This window comes from Coregonus lavaretus (assembly GCF_964263955.1).
Source record: "Coregonus lavaretus genome assembly, contig: HAP1_SCAFFOLD_1072, whole genome shotgun sequence".
Lineage (NCBI taxonomy): Eukaryota > Metazoa > Chordata > Actinopteri > Salmoniformes > Salmonidae > Coregonus > Coregonus lavaretus.
The window spans coordinates 148,571-168,655 of NW_028162142.1; the positions used below are offsets into that span (position 1 = coordinate 148,571).

At 44.4% G+C, this 20,085-nt stretch overlaps 2 protein-coding genes across 3 annotated transcripts; one reads left to right on the forward strand and one right to left on the reverse strand.

Annotated features, from left to right (window-relative positions):
* Window positions 1-211: 211 nt before the first annotated feature.
* Window positions 212-9,255, reverse strand: LOC311119542 (activin receptor type-1-like). 2 transcript variants are annotated; one of them, XM_084194215.1, is made up of 11 exons: window positions 9,118-9,255; window positions 5,750-5,820; window positions 5,103-5,173; window positions 4,758-5,012; window positions 4,408-4,619; window positions 4,120-4,219; window positions 3,854-4,000; window positions 2,107-2,382; window positions 1,721-1,918; window positions 1,448-1,578; window positions 212-1,075 (listed from the first exon to the last, which is right to left on the reverse strand). In XM_084194215.1, exons 3-11 carry the CDS (start codon window positions 5,158-5,160, stop codon window positions 944-946), a joined length of 1,509 nt encoding a protein of 502 aa, XP_084050341.1. In that variant the 5' UTR covers window positions 5,161-5,173; window positions 5,750-5,820; window positions 9,118-9,255; the 3' UTR covers window positions 212-943. The 2 variants fall into 2 exon arrangements, with proteins under 2 accessions (XP_084050341.1, XP_084050340.1); XM_084194214.1 differs by having other exon boundaries at window positions 5,750-5,812; window positions 9,118-9,207.
* A 31-nt stretch (window positions 9,256-9,286) lies between these two features.
* On the forward strand, window positions 9,287-14,382 carry LOC311119545 (uncharacterized protein; the record flags this gene model as incomplete). Its single annotated transcript, XM_084194220.1, has 7 exons — window positions 9,287-9,343; window positions 10,351-10,690; window positions 10,978-11,040; window positions 11,131-11,193; window positions 11,428-11,490; window positions 13,576-13,704; window positions 14,057-14,382. 7 exons carry the CDS (start codon window positions 9,287-9,289, stop codon window positions 14,335-14,337), a joined length of 996 nt encoding a protein of 331 aa, XP_084050346.1. The 3' UTR covers window positions 14,338-14,382.
* Window positions 14,383-20,085: the final 5,703 nt, after the last annotated feature.

Consider the following 20,085-nt stretch of genomic DNA (forward strand, 5'->3'; position numbering starts at 1 on the left):
TTTTGTCGCGAGGTGGGGGGCCCCACAACCAAATCTGGCTTAGGGCCTCCAAAAGGCTAGAGCCGGCCCTGCACTCTGGGTAGGCAGAGTTTTTCATGTTTGAAACCAGTCCATTGGCCCCAAGGTGAAAACTCTGCCAACATGGCGCGGGTGTGAGCTAAATCAAGAGCACTGGGTGGAATTCTACAAAGCATACAATACTGAATTAGTATGTAGTTCCTAGATTTATAACCGTAATGCATTCACAGCTCAAAATTCAAAGCACGTGGAGGCATTTCTCCTCACTTCCTTTGTAAATACACAATGCCTTACTAGCCAAAAAACTGCATTTACATGGGTACATAAAGTTTCCTTGTAATGTAATATGTAGTAACTTTCACATCATAACTAGGGTCAGGCGTTTTCCCTGGCCAAGACCAACTCCTAAACTCCTGGTCATAACATTACAAATCATCATAGTCCCGCCCTACACATAAAGCACATTTTACATAAATATTTACGAGTTCACAACCGTAGTGTTCATTTGATCCTATTGGCTCTGTTCCTATGTAACTGAACTCAAGATTGTGTGTGTGTGTCTTCGTGTTCGTTCGTGTGTGTACCTACATTGGAATACACATCTGATTGTCTGAGGAAAGCAACATAACATGATTGGCCGAACATTGAAACGACAAATGGGCAGAAGTGCGTGTGTGTAGAGGATCTGAGCCCCAGCCTTGACCTCTGCAGTCTGTGCAGGCCTTTAAAGCAGGGTAAGGCTACAGTAACACCATCTCTCACACTGAGTGACTAGCTAGTTCAGTTCAACATTCAGCCAATAAGGATAACAACATTCATGTTCAGTAGCAGCAGCTGTGTCCATCTGATCTGGTATCTCCACTCCACTGATTTCTTTCCATCTCTCCTCTGGCAGTCATCCTGCTTTCCTCTCCTCCCCCGCTCCTCACGACTCCTTTCCTTTCTCCAGGGAGCTATGGATCTTGTTCAGGGTCTTTTTGATGCGCAGGGCTGTGAGCCGAGCCGAGGGGTTCTGGTACCAACACTCCTTCATCAGCTTCACCAGGGCAGACAGGGTCTACAGAGAGAGGGTGGGGGAGAGAGCGAGAGGGTGGGGGAGAGAGAGAGGGTGGGGGAGAGAGAGAGGGTGGGGGAGAGAGAGAGGGTGGGGGAGAGAGAGAGGAGGAAGAAAGAGAAGAGAGGGGGAGAGAGAGAAAGAAGAACGGGGGAGAGCGAGAAAGAAGGGGGGAGAGAGAAAGAAGGGGGGAGAGAGAAGGAGGGGGGAGAGAGAAAGAGATGGAGAGGGTCATTGTAAGTTGATACACAAGAAAACAGGGTTTGAAACAGAAACCTGAGAACAGACTACCTCTGATATTAATTTAGTGTTCCCATCAATGTCATGGTACCAGTGTGTGTGGTCATTTAACGGTCATGTAGTGGTCATACTCACAGGGTCGGAGAACCAGCGGTTGGGGATGAATGGTCGTTGTTGTTCCACACACACCACCTTCCTCATGTCCTCAAAGCTGGGGTCGTTAGGCACCTGGTCATAGAACGGAGGCTTGTACTCCTCCACAATACCTGATCAGAGGTAAGAGGTCATATAGTGTTAAGGTCAAGGGTTACATGAGCTAGGTGAAGGAAAGGGGACGAGGAGAGGAAGCAACTTTACGTCAGAGGTTCCTGAACTATTTTAGGTTAGAAAAACATTTTTAGTCCTCACCGTTGCTGTAGGTTCTCCTAGCGATCTCCCACAGCACCAGACCGAAGGCCCAGATGTCCACTCTCTTATAGGCATCAAAACAATCTGTCTGGATGGACTCATCCAACACCTCAGGAGCCATGTAGCGCTTGGTGCCCACCTTGGGGTTGTTTCCTACATCCAGCTGGTTGTCTGACTGGGAGTGGGTTACCGCCAGGCCTGTAGGGAACGAGGAGAGAAACTGGGTCAGTACTGGCACAAAATGGCTACTGTGTGTGACTGATGTGGGTGCCCTGTTTTTTAAATTTTTATATGGCTCTGCATCTATCAATCTCTGACGTATTTCTTTCACACTGGATTTAAGTACCGAAGCTAATTAGTAGCATGTAAAGACAGACACTACTGACCCAGATCAGCTATACAACAGTGTAGCTCCTTGGTCACCAGTATATTCTTGCTCTTCAGGTCTCGGTGAGCGATGGCCGGCTTCCCCTCGGTGCCGAAGATCTCTGTGTGCAGGTGCACCAAACCGCATGCCACCGACGTCGCCATCGCTAGGCCCTCCCCCGTCTCCACGGGAACCCTCTGGAGGTAGTCGTAGAGTGAGCCATTGTCATGGTAATGAGTGATGAGCCAGAGCTGGGTGCTGGAGTTCCGAGACGTCATATCTGACGCCATGAAGCCTGGAAGGAAACAGAGAGGTAAAATATCGTAACTAATAACTATTATTTTAATATTACCATCAGGGTTCTCCCCAGGATGTTTTAACAAGGTGGTGCTGCTCAGTACGGCGGGAGATGTGTACACCTGTAATGGCCTTACAGTGCATTCGGAAAGTATTCAGACCCCTTGACTTTTTCCACAGTTTGATACGTTACAGCCTTATTCTAAATTGGATAAAATTATTTTTTCCCTCATCAATCTACACACAATACCCCATAATGACAAAGCGAAAACAGGTTTATAGACATTGTTGCAAATTTATTAAAAATAAAACAGTAATCCCTTATTTACATAAGTATTCAGACCCTTTGCTCTGAGACTCGAAATTGAGCTCAGGTGCATCCTATTTCCATTAATCATCCTTGAGATGTTTCTACAACTTAATTGGAGTCCACCTGTGGTAAATTCAATTGATTGGACATGATTTGGAAAGGCACACACCAGTCTATTTAAGGTCCCACAAAAACCAAGCCATGAGGTCGAAGGAATTGTCCGTAGAGCTCCAAGACAGGATTGTGTCGAGGCACAGATCTGGGGAAGGATACCAAAACATTTCTGCAGCATTGAAGGTCCCCAAGAACACAGTGGCCTCCATCATTCTTAAATGGAAGAAGTTTGGAACCACCAAGACTCTTCCTAGAGCTGGCCGCCGGGCCAAACTGAGCAATCAGGGGAGAAGGGCCTTGGTCAGGGAGGTGACTAAGAACCCGATGGTCACTCTGACAGAGCTTCAGAGTTCCTTTGTGGAGATGGGAGAACCTTCCAACAGGACAATGGCCCTAAGCACACAGCCAAAACAACGCAGGAGTGGCTTCGGGACAAGTCTCTGAATGTCCCTGAGTGGCCCAGCCAGAGCCCGGACTTGAACCCGATCGAACATCTCTGGAGAGACCTGAAAATAGCTGTGCAGCGACACTCCCCATCCAACATGACAGAGCTTGAGAGGATCTGCAGAGAAGACTGAGAGAAACTCCCAAAATACAGGTGTGCCAAGCTTGTAGCGTCATACCCAATAAGACTCGAGGCTGTAATCGCTGCCAAAGGACCTTCAACAAAGTAATGAGTAAAGGGTCTGAATACTTATGCAAATGTAATATTTCATTTTTATTTTGCAAACTTTCTACAAACCTGTTTTTGCTTTGTCATTATGGAGTATTGTGTGTAGATTGATGAGGGAATAAAACAATTTAATACATTTTAGAATAAGGCTGTAATGTAACAAAATGTGGAAAAAGTCAAGGGGTCTGAATACTTTCCAAATGCACTGAATATGATAACAAATAAAGTAACAAACATTATTATTATTATTATTAAATATTATTTTAATATTACCATATCATAACATTGTTCAATGTGCTGTTGTGTGCTTGTGTCCAATATAGCGTGTGGGAGCTGGATGTGGGTTAGCGCGAGAGATGGACTCCTACTCACCCAGTATGTTCTCATGTCTCAGTAGCACTGTGTTGTAGATCTCAGTCTCTCTGAACCATGACCTCTCGTCTCGGGAGGAGAAGATTTTCACAGCCACGTTCTCCCCCTGCCACTGACCCCTCCAGACCTCTCCATAACGCCCCTTACCTAAAGACATGGGGAGAGAGACCTCATTCGTTACAAAACCCCTGTTTACATTTCTATTCTATGATTCTATGTACCTACACACGCCATCAGGCTGATCTAATTGTTGCGTTTCTACGTACCTACACACTCCATCAGGCTGATCTGTCTGGCCACAGTTCTCTGGACCAGGAAGGGCAGGCCTGAACCACTGCCTGACGTACAGGTGTGGTCCAACAGCTCCTAGAGAGAGAGAGAGAGAGAGAGAAGTGGGGGAGAAACAGAGGTCATCAGGGTTTTCTCTATAGAATAAATGCAAACAAACTCATACAACCCCCCCCCCCCAAAAATAAAAAATAAAAAAAATAAACTGCATACACACAGAGAAATATATCTATTTTTTAAGTAAGAGAGAAGTATTTTCTTCTTACAGCCAGAGTGCTGTCCCCAACATTAGAGGTGATGAGTCCGTCGATGGCACCCTGTTCTGGGTCAAACTCCTGTAGTCTCTGTAACCTGCCGTGGTGCAGCCTCCTGCAGCCCAACACAGATAGGACTGACAGGAGGGCTAGAATCACTACTGGACCCAATACAAACAGGGCCAGAGTCTCCACACGGTACCTCACAGGCTCTTCTTCTGGAGCTGGAGAGAGGGGGAGGGAGAAAGGAGGAAGAGAGAGAGAGAACATTTTACATCACTATAACTGGACCCAGCATGCCATGAACTAAGCCAACGTCTGTGCTTTTCTTAAAAGTAGTTTAAAAGGGGTGCAGTTCCCACCTGTAGTGAGGAGGGGCAGTAGTGAGCTAGCAGTGGCGTTGCGGTTGCACATAAAGCTGGAGCAGCAGAGCAGGGCATGGCTGAGGGAGGAGGCCGTAGAACAGATCAAACGGGTCTTCTCTGATCCCTGCAGGCAGCCCCGTGTTACTACGGCCCCATGACTACTGACCGTCACTGACGAGTAGCACTGAGAGCCCTCGCACTGGGGGGAGTTGAGGCAGCCGCTGCCCTCGCACACACACTGCAACTGGCCATCTAGGAGAGAGAGGGAGAAGAAGGGGAGAGAGTTAACACACATGCAAAGCAAATGGCCATCTGAGAGAGATAGATATACTTAATGTCTACCTTCGGCCAATGTCTGCAGGGTCTGTAGCAGCAGCAACAGAATGACACGACGACCCATTTGGTTCACTGCACTGTAGGGGAGAGAGAGACGGTCAGCTCTCAGAACAGGGCTGGTCACAGTCATTTCATTTCCTCTCTTTTAGGGACACTATGTCTTTTGTCTCAATTGATCGATCTTTAGCAGCGTGTGTGAGTGAATTAAACTGGGCTGCAACTCGTAATGTTGACAGGGAAAAATACATAGCCACACTATGTTGTCTTAGGTCTCTCTTTATGTAGTGTTGTGGTGTGTCTCTTGTCGTGATGTGTGTTTTGTCCTATATTTAAAAAAAAATATCCCAGCCCACGTCCCCGCAGGAGGCTTTTTGTCTTTTGGTAGGCCGTCATTGTAAATAAGAATTTGTTCTTAACTGACTTGCCTAGTTAAATAAAGGTTAAATAAAATTTAAATAAATAAACAAATAGCAGAATATAAAGGGCAGAATGTAAGATCCACATTAGACCATGGATTGGGTCAATTTAATTTCAATTTAGAGAGAGGAATTGAAACTGATTTGACATTGCTACTCACTCTCTGAATAGACTGAATTGCTTTGGAACTGACCCAAACCCTGGTCAGATCTGAGCTTCCTACTAGCAGGTCTTACTTGTAGTGGTCCAGTTGGGATGCTCTGCTGTGCCTTAGGGCTCAGACATAGCCAGTCTGGCCTCTATGAATCTCCGGAGGGGACAGGAGAGAAGCGCAAACAGTAGCAGGATTCAGTTAGACTCATTCTCATATCAGGTATCAATCATACATGCATTACTGCTTATTTTATAGCCGAGTTTCTCAACTCCACAACGTACAACACATAAAGGATGCGATGTACATCAGTCTAGGAAGTACAAAACCAACACTGTAGTAAAGTTACTGGTTTGATTTGTGTCATGCCCTGGAAGGTTTAGTGGAAGCTAACTGGCTAACAACCCGTCTCCAGACGTCTGTTCTCCTCAGCCATCTAGCTAGCTACTGTTAGCTAACGCAGGCAGAGAACTTGGCTAGCCAACTGGCTAAACTTAGCTAGTTATAGCTAGTAATACCATGGCATTGTTGAATACTCCTTTCTGATTGGCTTGAAGGGCATTCTAGAGCATGCATTATGTAAGGGATAATCAACGAGGGGCTATGCGTTCTATGGAAAATAATGAATGATGTGGAAAGTGTGTTCCACGACGCGCTAGTGGAGTGAACTAACCTTCCACAGAGTTGCATTATTTTCCAGAGAACTCATAGAGCCCCGAGTTCATTATCCCTTTTATACCATGGTTATAATTTAACACATTTGCTGCTAGAAATGTGTTCAACATCCAGTAGCTAGCAAGTTTACTAGATAGCTACAGCAGTTGCCTTAATAACCAAACAAACAGACTTGCTAGTTTAGTTAACCAAACCATCAGTCCAAGCTTACTATTATGAAAATCTAATTCAACAATGCCAATAATGTTTTCAATTAAACTTTTGCTTTCAAAAGCAGCTCGAACATCTAAGAATGAAGTTAAAGCCATCTAATTCTACCGTGCTGATATACCATGCGTTATTTAAGCAATAAGGCCTGATGGGGTGTGGTTTATGGCCAATATACCACGGCTAAGGGCTGTTCTTAAGCACGACGCAACGCAGAGTGCCTGGATATAGTCCTTAGCTGTTGTATATTGACAATTTACCACAAACTCCCAAAGTGGCTTATTGCTATTATAAACTGGTTACCAACGTAATTAAAGCAGTAAATACGGTCTGATATACCACGGCTGTCAGCCAATCAGTGTTCAGGGCTCGAACCACCCAGTTTATAAAGGGAATTATAACCTTTGTTGTTCGAGCGCTGAATGCTGATTGGCTGACAGCCCTGATATATCAGACCATGTACCACTGCTCTAATTACGTTGTTAACCAGTTTATAATAGCAATAAGGCACCTTGGAGGTTTGTGGTATATGCTAAGAACAGCCCTTAGCAGTAGTATATTGGCCATATACCACACCCTCTCAGGCCTTATTGCTTAATTATACCATGGCATTGTTGAATACTCTTGAAGGGCATTCTAGAGCGTGCATTATTTCAACTGGATGTTTAACACATGTCTAGCGGCAAATGTGTTATATTATACCTAACCATGGTATAAAAGGGATAATCAACTCTGGGCTCTATGATTTCTCTGGAAAATAATGCAACTCCATGGAAGGTTAGTTCTACTCCTCTAGGAACACACCTTCCACGTTGTTCTTTATTTTCCATAGAACGCATAGCCGGTCCCTTGTTGATTATCCCTTTCGCACAGTGCATTCGGAAAGTATTCAGACCCCTTCCCTTTTTCCACATTTTGTTATGTTACAGCCTTATTCTAAAATTGATTCTTAAAAATTGTATTCTCATCAATCTACACACAATACCCCATAATGACAAAGCGAAAACAGGTTTTGAATTTTTTGCAAATGTATTAAAAATAAAACAGTTATACCTTATTTACATACGTATTCAGACCCTTTGCTATGAGACTCAAAATTGAGCTCAGGTGCATCCTGTTTCCATTGATCATCCTTGAGATGTTTCTACAACTTGATTGGAGTCCACCTGTGGTAAATTCAATTGATTGGACATGATTTGGAAAGGTACACACCAGTCTATATAAGGTCCCACAGTTGACAGTGCATGTCAGAGCAAAAACCAAGCCATGAGGTCAAAGGAACTGTCCATAGAGCTCTGAGACAGGATTGTGTCGAGGCACAGATCTGGGGAAGGGAACCAAAAAATGTCTGCAGCATTGAAGGTCCCCAAGAACATGGTGGCCTCCATCATTCTTAAATTGAAGAAGTTTGGAACCACCAAGACTCTTTCTAGAGCTGGCCGCCCGGCCAAACTGAGCAATCGGGGGAGAAGGGCCTTGGTCAGGGAGGTGACCAAGAACCCGATGGTCACTCTGAGTTCCTCTGTGGAGATGGGAGAACCTTCCAGAAGGACAACCATCTCTGCAGCCTTTATGGTAGAGTGGCCAGACGGAAGCCACTCCTCAGTAAAAGGCACATGACAGCCCGCTTGGAGTTTGCCAAAATGCACCTAAAGGTCTCTCAGACCATGAGAAACAGGATTCTCTGGTCTGATGAAACCAAGATTGAACTCTTTGGTATGGATGCCAAGTGTCACGTCTGGAGGAAACCTGGCACCATCCCTACGGTGAAGCATGGTGGTGGCAGCATCATGCTGTGGGGATGTTTTTCAGCGGCAGGGACTGGGAGACTAGTCAGAATCGAGAGAAAGATGAACGGCGCAAAGTACAGAGAGATCCTTGATGAAAACCTGCTCCAGAGCACTCAGGACCTCAGACTGGGGTGAAGGTTCACCTTCCAACAGGACAACTACCCTAAGCACACAGCCAAGACTATGTAGGAGTGGCTTCGGGACAAGTCTCTGAATGTCCCTGAGTGGCCCAGCCAGAACCCGGACTTGAACCCGATCGAACATCTCTGGAGAGACCTGAAAATAGCTGTGAGGCGACGCTCCCCATCCAACCTTACAGAGCTTGAGAGGATCTGCAGAGAGGAATGGGAGAAACTCCCCAAATACAGGTGTGCCAAGCTTGTAACGTTAGCTTCATACCCAAGAAGACACGAGGCTGTAATCCCTGCCAAAGGTGCTTTGACATTATAGGGTACTATGTGTAGATTGAGGGGGAAAAAACTATTTAATCAATTTTATAATAAGGCTGTAACAAAATGTGGAAAAAGTCAAGGGGTCTGAATACTTTCCGAATGCACTGTATTACTGTATCAAAACTTCTAGCTAGCCAACGTTACTGCTGTTTTATCAGTTTGCAATTCACCAATAAGCTATTGGCAATTTAGCTACGTTAACATTGAACCAGCTAACTTTTTCTAGCTCAGCTACGTTCACATGCCCTTAGCTGGCTAGTAGCACAGCTGTTAGCTAGTAGAAGCTAGCTCCCCCAAAAGCTTGCCAAATAATCCGAAATGGCGCTTACCTGGGCTTAATTAACTGATTAGGTAGGACTACTCCAAATTAGCGTGCTCGTTAGTTCAGTTGCTTTCACTGTAAAAATGCTGAACAGATCGACCACCACCCACAGGCTTCTTCTTGGGTCGTGCAGTTCCAGCGCAATAACATGACGTCACAACAACATTCCCATCAGAATGCATTGTGGGTACCCCAGTCCTCCAAACCATTTTGGGGTTCACTCCAGTACAAAGGTATTTTTGTTTAGGTGATTTTGTACACATATATCTCAAATGTTATTCATTGAAGCATTTACAATGAGTCTGTCTGATGTAGCACAACACTGCAGGATGCAGACAGCCAGGTAGCTGAAGGCAAGTTGACCTCATTCTTTCACAGCTTTCCTGGTCCCTTGACCCCCTCCCTTCCCCTTCTGTGTTTACAGAACACTGGATAGGTGGAGAAGCAGTATGGCGGAACCTTCACTTTGCCTAGAATACTCGGCGGAGCCGTCGCCATTAATGCTTAGATCCAGCCTACTTGGATGAGATCTGACAATGGTCAATGACACATCACAAGCTCTGGGATGAAGTTTCCCCTAGGTAGAGATCTAGGATCAGCTTTCCCTCCCGATCGTATCTATAATCATTAGTTGGAATAATGCAAAACTGACCCAAGAACACCTTTTAGGGGCAACTTCACCCTACTCCCATATCACAAGTCTAGGCGTGTTAACCTCTGTGTCCAATGGCTAAACTCCAAACCTGATCTCACCTCATATAGTCTACTGCAATGCGCTACCCTCCCTCCCCAAAATATGCACCCATTCACTCCCTGTCTGCTCTACACTACAGCTGCAGCAATTGTTCTAGAAGTGCTCTGATAGATTCTGATTATATTAGTTTGTGTCTTTTACCACATAGTTCTGTACCTATTCACAAACAAACTGTACTGAGACTTGAGCTCACTGCAGCTCACAGTCTTATACAACATCGATTGAACTGACCTGCTACGTGTTGAAACGTATCTAATAAAATGTTCTATTTTTTTATCGGAACGTCCTTTTGGCTTTAGTGTTTTTCCACTGAGTATGACGTGTCTCTAGTACACGTACTGCTTAACTGAGATGTATGAATAGAAGGAGGGGGTCTGAGCCTCATAAAGTGCATCATATCTGAAGAGGTGTCATTACAGAATGAGGGGTGCTGTAGCTCTGCTGATGTTGCTGTTCTGTCTGTCTGGGGCATGGACTCAGGAGTAGAGTGAAGGGGTCAGAGAGAGTGACGTCACTCAACAGGGTCACAGTGCAGGGAGAGAGAGCAGGGTGAGAGAGGTTCAGATAGAGAGCCAAATGACTGACACATCAGAGACAACCAACGAACAGACGACTACACCACCTGACATCTGGACTGAGATGAAGGAGCTGAGAGACATGGTGCACAACCTGGGAACCATCGTAGTGGAGCAGAGAGAGAACATGGAGGTCAGACTGACAGCCAGTGAGGCTGAGGTGAAGGAGCAGAGAAACACAGTGACCGATCTTAGGGTGGAGCTGATGGTCACCAAGAACAAAATGGAGGAACTGGAGAAAGAGAATGCAGGTCATTTAAGCTTATTATTTATTTATTCACAGTCACGAGTCAACAAATAAAATTACATTTGATTGATTGTCAGTGAGAGTGGAAATAATTAACAATCTGGATGTACGTTTCTTGCAGTTTAGTTTGTAAGGCACTTACGTACTTAGCCCTCATTATGCCAAGAGACACATAAGGCCTCCACAATGTCCCTCCATTTTTTCCTGTCCTGGGATTTTTCAGACACCTCTTTCCACAATCAGAAGCAAGGTAAACAACACCTGTATTTAATGTTTCTTCTATCACTCTAGACCTGACAGCTGGATTGAGTGGCAGTAAGAGCCAGGTGGAGGTGCTGCAGACAAAGAATGCAGGTCATTCTTTATATTGCTTATATGAATGATTAGGGTTATTTCTCACCTGTTTTATATCAATTTTAATAGCTTACGTTTCCATAATTTCAGCCCAAGCAGCTGAACTGTCAGCCATTGGGGCCAGAGTGACAGCCAGTGAGGCCGAGAATGCAGGTAATAAGTAACAGTGATTTACTGGTTGTTAAAAAGGGATTATTCACCTAAATGACAATAATACTTGAATATTTCCTTACCTTGTAATAATTATATGGAATATGTGGTATCTTGCAGGTATGTTTACATAATGTATATTAAAAGTGCTACTGTACTTATAACCATACTGTTCATAGGAAGTGCATAATACATGAGAGTAGTCAGAGTAGTCCTGACTTTTGAATGATTGTTCAGCCCTGGAGACCAGACTGAGTGCTAGTGAGAGCCAGGTGGAGGAGCTGAAGAGAGCAACTGCAGGTAAAACAGATGATTGCCTTGATATCCGCGTCACCCATACACACTTCTAGAAAAACATTAGCTTGTCACTCTGAAAGCCACAGTTGAGTTTTCGATTTTAGGAGGGTTTAAACTCTACTACACACACACAATTGAAAATGTAACAGTTGGTTCGACTGCTCTGTTCAGTTTTGAATCCATCCAAACACCACAAAGCTTCTCTGCTCTCCTCTAGTTTGGCTGTATTCAGCTCCCCCCTACTCCTAGATAGAACTCTGCTACTGTGGCAGATGTGAACTATCATGTGGTGACATCACTCACCCTGAGATCTCACTCAAAGCTCTTGCTCCAACATTTAGCATTATGCTGTTTCACTCTGCAACAGTGATTCATACATAGACACTTACAGTGGGGAAAAAAAGTATTTAGTCAGCCACCAATTGTGCAAGTTCTCCCACTTAAAAAGATGAGAGAGGCCTGTAATTTTCATCATAGGTACACGTCAACTATGACAGACAAATTGAGAAAAAAAATTCCAGAAAATCACATTGTAGGATTTTTTATGAATTTATTTGCAAATTATGGTGGAAAATAAGTATTTGGTCACCTACAAACAAGCAAGATTTCTGGCTCTCATAGACCTGTAACTTCTTCTTTAAGAGGCTCCTCTGTCCTCCACTTGTTACCTGTATTAATGGCACCTGTTTGAACTTGTTATCAGTATAAAATACACCTGTTCACAACCTCAAACAGTCACACTCCAAACTCCACTATGGCCAAGACCAAAGAGCTGTCAAAGGACACCAGAAACAAAATTGTAGACCTGCACCAGGCTGGGAAGACTGAATCTGCAATAGGTAAGCAGCTTGGTTTGAAGAAATCAACTGTGGGAGCAATTATTAGGAAATGGAAGACATACAAGACCACTGATAATCTCCCTCGATCTGGGGCTCCACGCAAGATCTCACCCCATGGGGTCAAAATGATCACAAGAACGGTGAGCAAAAATCCCAGAACCACACGGGGGGACCTAGTGAATGACCTGCAGAGAGCTGGGACCAAAGTAACAAAGCCTACCATCAGTAACACACTACGCCGCCAGGGACTCAAATCCTGCAGTGCAAGACGTGTCCCCCTGCTTAAGCCAGTACATGTCCAGGCCCGTCTGAAGTTTGCTAGAGTGCATTTGGATGATCCAGAAGAGGATTGGGAGAATGTCATATGAAACCAAAATATAACTTTTTGGTAAAAACTCAACTCGTCGTGTTTGGAGGACAAAGAATGCTGAGTTGCATCCAAAGAACACCATACCTACTGTGAAGCATGGGGGTGGAAACATCATGCTTTGGGGCTGTTTTTCTGCAAAGGGACCAGGACGACTGATCCGTGTAAAGGAAAGAATGAATGGGGCCATGTATCGTGAGATTTTGAGTGAAAACCTCCTTCCGTCAGCAAGGGCATTGAAGATGAAACGTGGCTGGGTCTTTCAGCATGACAATGATCCCAAACACACCACCCGGGCAACGAAGGAGTGGCTTCGTACGAAGCATTTCAAGGTCCTGGAGTGGCCTAGCCAGTCTCCAGATCTCAACCCCATAGAAAATCTTTGGAGGGAGTTGAAAGTCTGTGTTGCCCAGCGACAGCCCCAAAACATCACTGCTCTAGAGGAGATCTGCATGGAGGAATGGGCCAAAATACCAGCAACAGTGTGTGACAACCTTGTGAAGACTTACAGAAAACGTTTGACCTGTGTCATTGCCAACAAAGGGTATATAACAAAGTATTGAGAAACTTTTGTTATTGACCAAATACTTATTTTCCACCATAATTTGCAAATAAATTCATAGAAAATCCTACAATGTGATTTTCAGGATTTTTTTTCCTCATTTTGTCTGTCATAGTTGACGTGTACCTATGATGAAAATTACAGGCCTCTCTCATCTTTTTAAGTGGGAGAACTTGCACAATTGGTGGCTGACTAAATACATTTTTTCCCCACTGTATTAACAACACTGAATCTTTTGCCAGAGGGTGTAATGCAGTTTTCACTGTGGGCTTGAGAATAATAGAAATTCAATCTGTATGTTATCTTTTCTGTGTTCGCAGACAGGCCAAAGGTTGCCTTCTCTGCTGGTTTGACTGATTCAGGAACTGTTGGACCCTTTGTTGCTGAAACCACACTGGTCTACACCAAAATCTTCTCAAACATCGGCAAGGCCTACAACCCAGCTACAGGTAGGCTACATTCACTGATCTCTGGCCTGATTTCATACCAACCCTTTGTCCCTTATTGAATGCCCCTTGCAAATTTGATGTGTATTTGTCACTCTTTAGTCTTGCGTGGCCATCCTTCCAAATCCTGTCTTCTTCATAGGCCTGGGCTTCTGAGGCTAGTCGCCCTTATGGTCATTAGTCTAGACAGTTAAGTAGTCTTGTACTTACCGTAGCTACAAAGTTCTAACTTTTCTTGTTTAACTATCGGGTGTCAATGGAATTCTGTCGATTGTGTGATTTTTTTTTGTTGCATGCCAAAAGAGAACATGAGAAATGGAAAGTGTTGATTCCTCTTTACTCTCCTCTGATACATGTGTCTTCACAGCACCAGTGAGAGGATTCTACTACATCAGATTCACTGCCATGAGTGTCCAGACCTCATTTTACTTTTATGCATACATGTATAAGAATGGACAGAAAATCATGTATAGTCAGGGATATAATGCTGGAGGTTATGAGACACTGTCTAATGGAGTCAGCCTAGAGCTAGAGGAGAGAGATGTGGTGTACATGCGCATCCCTGCTAACTACAGGCTCTATGATAACTCAAATAATCACAACATCTTCAGTGGCTTCCTGCTCTTCACTGTGTGAGAACATAATGAATGCTGTAATGGTCTCTAGTGAATAGTATGTATGTCAGAGCCTCTTGGAGCCAAAATGGCTCCCCTATTAATAAATGCATCAATAAAAAAAGCAGAATTTTGTATCATTTACAGTGCATTCGGAAAGTATTCTGACCCCTTGACTTTTTCCACATTTTGTTACATTACAGCCTTATACTAAAATTGATTAAATTGTTTTTTCCCTCATCAATCTACACACAATACTCCAAAATGACAAAGCAAAAAAAGGCAAATGTATAAAAGAGAAACAACTGAAATATTACATTTACCTTCGACAGCGATTACAGCCTCGAGTCTTCTTGGGTATGACGCTACAAGCTTGGCACACCTGTATTTGGGGAGTTTCTCCGATTCTTCTCTGCAGATCCTCTCAAGCTCTGTCAGGTTGGATGGGAAGCGTCGCTGCACAGCTATTTTCAGGTCTCTCCAGAGATGTTCTATCGGGTTCAAGTCCGGGCTCTGGCTGGGCCACTCAAGGACATTCAGAGACTTGTCCCGAAGCCACTCCTGTGTTGTCTTGGCTGTGTGCTTAGGGTCGTTGTCCTGTTGGAAGGTGAACCTTAGCCCCAGTCTGAGGTCCTGAGTGCTCTGGAGCAGGATTTAATTAAGGATTAAACTATTGCATCTGTACTTTGCTCCGTTCATCTTTCCCTTGATCCCGACTAGTCTCCCAGTCAATGCCCCTGAAAAACATCCCCACAGCATTATGCTGCCACCACCATGCTTCACCGTAGGGATGGTGCCAGGTTTCCTCCAGACGTGACACTTGGCATCCAGACCAAAGAGTTCAATCTTGGTTTCATCAGACCAGAGAATCTTGTTTCTCATGGTCTGAGTCCTTTAGGTGCCTTTTGGCAAACTCCAAGCGGGCTGTCATGTGCCTTTTACTGAGGAGTGGCATCCATCTGGCCACTCTACCATAAAGGCCTGATTGGTGGAGTGCTGCAGAGATCGTTGTCCTTCTGGAAGGTTCTCCCATCTCCACAGAGGAACTCTGGAGCTCTGTCAGAGTGACCATCAGGTTCTTGGTCACCTCCCTGACCAAGGCCCTTCTCCCCTGATTGCTCCGTTTGGCCGGTCAGCCAGCTCTAGGAAGAGTCTTGGTGGTTCCAAACTTCTTCCATTTAAGAATGATGGAGGCCACTGTGATCTTGGGGACCTTAAATACTGCAGACATTTTTTGGTACCCTTCCCCAGATCTGTGCCTCGACACAATCCTGTCTCGGAGCTCTACGGACAATTCCTTCGACCTCATGGCTTGGTTTTTGCTCTGACATGCACTGTCAACTGTGTGTGCCTTTCCAAATTATGTCCAATCAATTGAATTTACAACAGGTGGACTCCAATCAAGTTGTAAAAACATCTCAAGGATGATCAATGCAAACATGATGCACCTGAGTTCAATTTTGAGTCTCATAGCAAAGGGTCTGAATACTTATGTAAATAAGGTATTTCTGTTTTTTGGTTTTAATACATTTGCAAAAATGTCTAAAAACCTGTTTTCACTTTGTCATTATGGGATATTGTGTAATTTCAGAATGAGGGGTGCTGTAGCTCTGCTGGTGTTGCTGTTCTGTCTGTCTGGGGCTTGGACTCAGGAGGAGAGTGGAGGGGACAGAGGAGTGAGATCACTCAACAGACAGGGGAAGAGAATATTGTGAGGGAATTTCAGATAGAGGCCTGAAAAAACTGAAGCTACAGGCACGACAGGCGAACGCACGACCACCACACCTGATTTCTGGGCTGAGCTAAGAGCGCTGAGAGACATGGTGGTGGAACAGAGGAATATGGGGGCCAGACTGCAAGCCAGTGAAAGTGAAAATACAGGTAGTGTAGAAAAGTTTATTCTTGAATTAATGGGAGAATCAATATGTTTAATAATGTTGCACTGGATTGACTGTCAGTGAGTGAAATGTATCAGTGTATCAGTTCACATTCTACAGTGGGTTGGTCATTTAATGTGTCTCTCAATTTTAACTGTGAGGTAACCAGTGTTTCTACTGATATCATTGTAGCCTTGGCAGCCAGACTGAATACCAGTGAGAGGAAGGTGAAGGAGCTAAAGACCAAGAATACTGATAATGTACTTTATTTAATATGACAGAACATGCCTTTATAGAAAGCAATGAAATACATGTTGAGTACAAACGTAAAGTAAGATGTCGTATGCAGATTTGAGTCTGAATAAAAATATAAATCTGTAATTTTTGGCCACCAGAAATTGGAATAGTGTATACTGTTCCTCATTGTATGATAGAATGAAAATGTATTGGTGATTCTTTGATGTGGAGGGCAAGGTGGAGGAGCTAAAGAGAGGTAAAACATTTTCTGAGAACTTCACTTGTTCACCTGTTGTGTGTTAAATTACGGTATGGGAGAATTTCTCTTCACTTTCAATAAAAATCTAATTAGAAACTAAGTAGGTTTAATAGGTAAAGATATTTACATTTTCTAAATCTGAATTTCTGCATATTTTCTGTGAATTGTCCTAAATAAGTATACTTTCTCTCCTGTGTTTCTTAGACAAACCAAAGGTCGCCTTCTATGCTGCTTTGACTAAATCAGGAGCAGTAGGACCCTTCTGAAACCAATCCGATCTACATCAATATAGGCAATACCTACTACAGCCAACATACAGGTAGCCTACTTTTACTAAATGTACGACCCAATATCAAACCGACCCCTGGCCTCAACCACTAGGCCCTTTATAGAGGCTTTCACATTAGATTGTTGATCAATATGGACTGCATCCATATCGAGTGCTATTTTACTTGTATATGCCCATGTATTAGGGGCCGCTTCACTCCAACAAGCTCAACTGTCGCTTTGACTGACATTTGACTCTTCTTAGCTCATCCCCACTAGCTCTAACCAAACGATCTTTTGGCCACAATTTAAAAGGTTGATCCCTCTCTTCTTGCCCTGTGCTTCAGGTGCCTTCACAGCACCGGGGAGAGGAGTCTACTACTTTAGCTACACGGCCTCTGATCATCGAAATGGGATCACCATGGGTGCATCCATGTATAAGAATGGGCAGAGAATCCAGACTAGCTTTGAATACAATAACCATGACGGTAGGGTCAGTGCATCTAATACTGTCAATCTTCAGCTAGAGAAAGGAGGTGTGGTCTATATGCGTCTCCCTGCTAACTACAGGCTCTATGATGACTCATATAATTATAACAGCTTCAGTGGCTTCCTGTTCTTCACTCAGTGGCTTCCTGTTCTTCACTCAGTGGCTTCCTGTTTTTCACTCAGTGGCTTCCTGTTCTTCACTCAGTGGCTTCCTGTTCTTCACTCAGTGGCTTCCTGTTCTTCACTCAGTGGCTTCCTGTTCTTCACTCAGCGGCTTCCCGTTCTTCACTCAGTGAGAACATCATGATGCTGTAGTGGTCTCTAGTGAAAATGAGGTTCTAGGCTGAAAGGATCATATGGTTCTGACAACCTTGAAATGGAACATTGAACCTATACAGAATATATTGTGATGAAACCGTATTTTATTTTTATTTTTATTACTTGTATTTGTTATGTGAAATAAACACGTGACTGATTATGGAGAGAAGGCTTGAGCCTGATTCAGTGTTGTTAGAAGGTGGTCTGAAGGTCATAGTTATCAGCTTTCTATCTGATTTGAATGTTGTCGTCATCAGACAGATATGATGTCATTAAACAATAAGTTCTGAATAAAATAAGCATTCAATATTGACACCTCTTCTACACTGGTTTTTCTCCTTAGTTACAAATTGTTATGATAATGATTTACTAATTTACTGTCAACGGACGCAATAGTTCAAGCGGTTTGGGTAACAAACACATCATTTTATGGTACTGTTGTTTCTACCAGTTTTTTTTTTTGCCTATTCCAGATGTGGAAACAAGATTTAAAATCTCTTAAATCAAGGTAGAGTTAGACATTATGTACGTGTGTTTGTGCGTGTATATGTACCTGCCTGCCTGCTTGTGAGCTGAGACACAGAGAGAGGGGCAGAGGTATCAGATAGCCAACACGTTTTCCTTGACTGGCTACTGTGCACCTGAACAATACCAAGCCTGTTATGGTGGCTAGGCTACATCTTTCATCTCTGCCCAGGCGGAGCGGACCCAGGGAGTATCCACTCTCCCTGGCAAGGCCTCCCACCAGACTGCCACACAGAGACACTCTGTCTGCATCACTCTTTTAATTAGAGAGATTGCTGGCTATGCCAGGTGAACTGGAGTGGGTACGCCAAGCCAAGTAGCCAACCTGCTTCCCCCTCTCCCCCTCCTCTACTACTCTCCCTTTCCTCTCCCTCTTTTCCCCTACCCTCTCCATCAACTCCCATTCCTTCCTCTACCTCTCCTCCTCCCTCCATCTCTTCACCTTCTCTTCTCCCTCCTCTCTCTCTTTTCTCCCGCTCTCTTTCTCTCTCTCCATCAACTCTCGTTCCCTCCTTCTCCTCTCTCTTTCCCTTCCTCTCCCCTCCCCTCGCATTTCTCCTCTCCTTTACCTCTCTTCCCCCATCTCCTCCCATCTCTCTCTCTCTCCCCTCCTCTCCTCACCCCTTCTAAAGCAGGGGATAATTGAAAGAGAAACATTAGATGGCTATCAGGAGATTATCTACCAGGGCTTAGCATTTTTAGAAAGGGGGGAGGAATGGAGGAGAATAATGAAATGTTTTCTTCTTACCTGACCCCCTCCCCCCATCCGCTTGAGGGTTCCTGAGGAGGTCGATGTGAAAGCATTTTTTTTTTCTCGTAAAACATCAGGTTATTGGTTTCTCCACTGTAGCGTTCAGTTGGAGTGTGTCTCGTGTGTGAGAGGAGATTGTCTTCACAGTGTGTGTTGGAGATTTCTCTGATTTTGTCAGAGTCGACATGGATCATCCGGAAAGAAGGCTGGCAGTGACTCTTCTCCTCTTCTCATTCATCTCTTTCTCCACTCAGAAAACCTCAAGTAAGTCTGGGAGTCTTTAGGTCAGATGTATTCTGCGTTTTCACCTTGGTTACTAAATGTGAACGCTATTGAGAATTTCTGTAGCATTTGCAACAGGTGCGAAGGTGCAAAACTTGTACCTGTTTTTCTCCAGTGGGAATAAAGTTGAACACAGTTCAACATTCCTTGTCTTTCCCAGTCTCCTGGTGTGTAGTGTCGGAGGCAGAGGAGCAGAAATGTCTGGATCTGGCCGGGAGTGCTAAGGCTCAGAATATCAGAGGAACGCTGCTGTGTGTCCGCGGCCAGAGTCCCACAGACTGTATGGAGAAGATCAAGGTGTGTGGCAAAACAGCCTTAGGGCTGCAGAAATCCTGTTTGGAAGATTCCATGGAATTAGAAGAGAATAAGCATGAAATCCGGGAACCCTCCAACCAGGATTTCTGGAAAACCAGGGAATTTTGAGAGTTACCAGAATTGTGCAACCCTAAACAACCTGTAGAGAAAGTGTAGTTGACTGTCAAGTTGAATGTAATATTCCCTATGCCTTGTCAGAATGGTACAGCGGATGCAGCAACCATGTTTGCTGATGACATCTACACAGCTGGCTGGTGCTATGGACTAGAACTGGCTGCAGGAGAGTCTACCAACGGAGTGGGTGAGTGAGGAGGGGGGAGAGAGGGAGAGAGGGAGAAGGAAACAGTGTGTAAAACTTGATCCTATCTTACCTTATCCTGTCTGCTCTCTCAGATGGTATCAGCTACTATGTTGTAGCTCTGGCTCGTCGCTCCTCCAGTGACCTGTCCC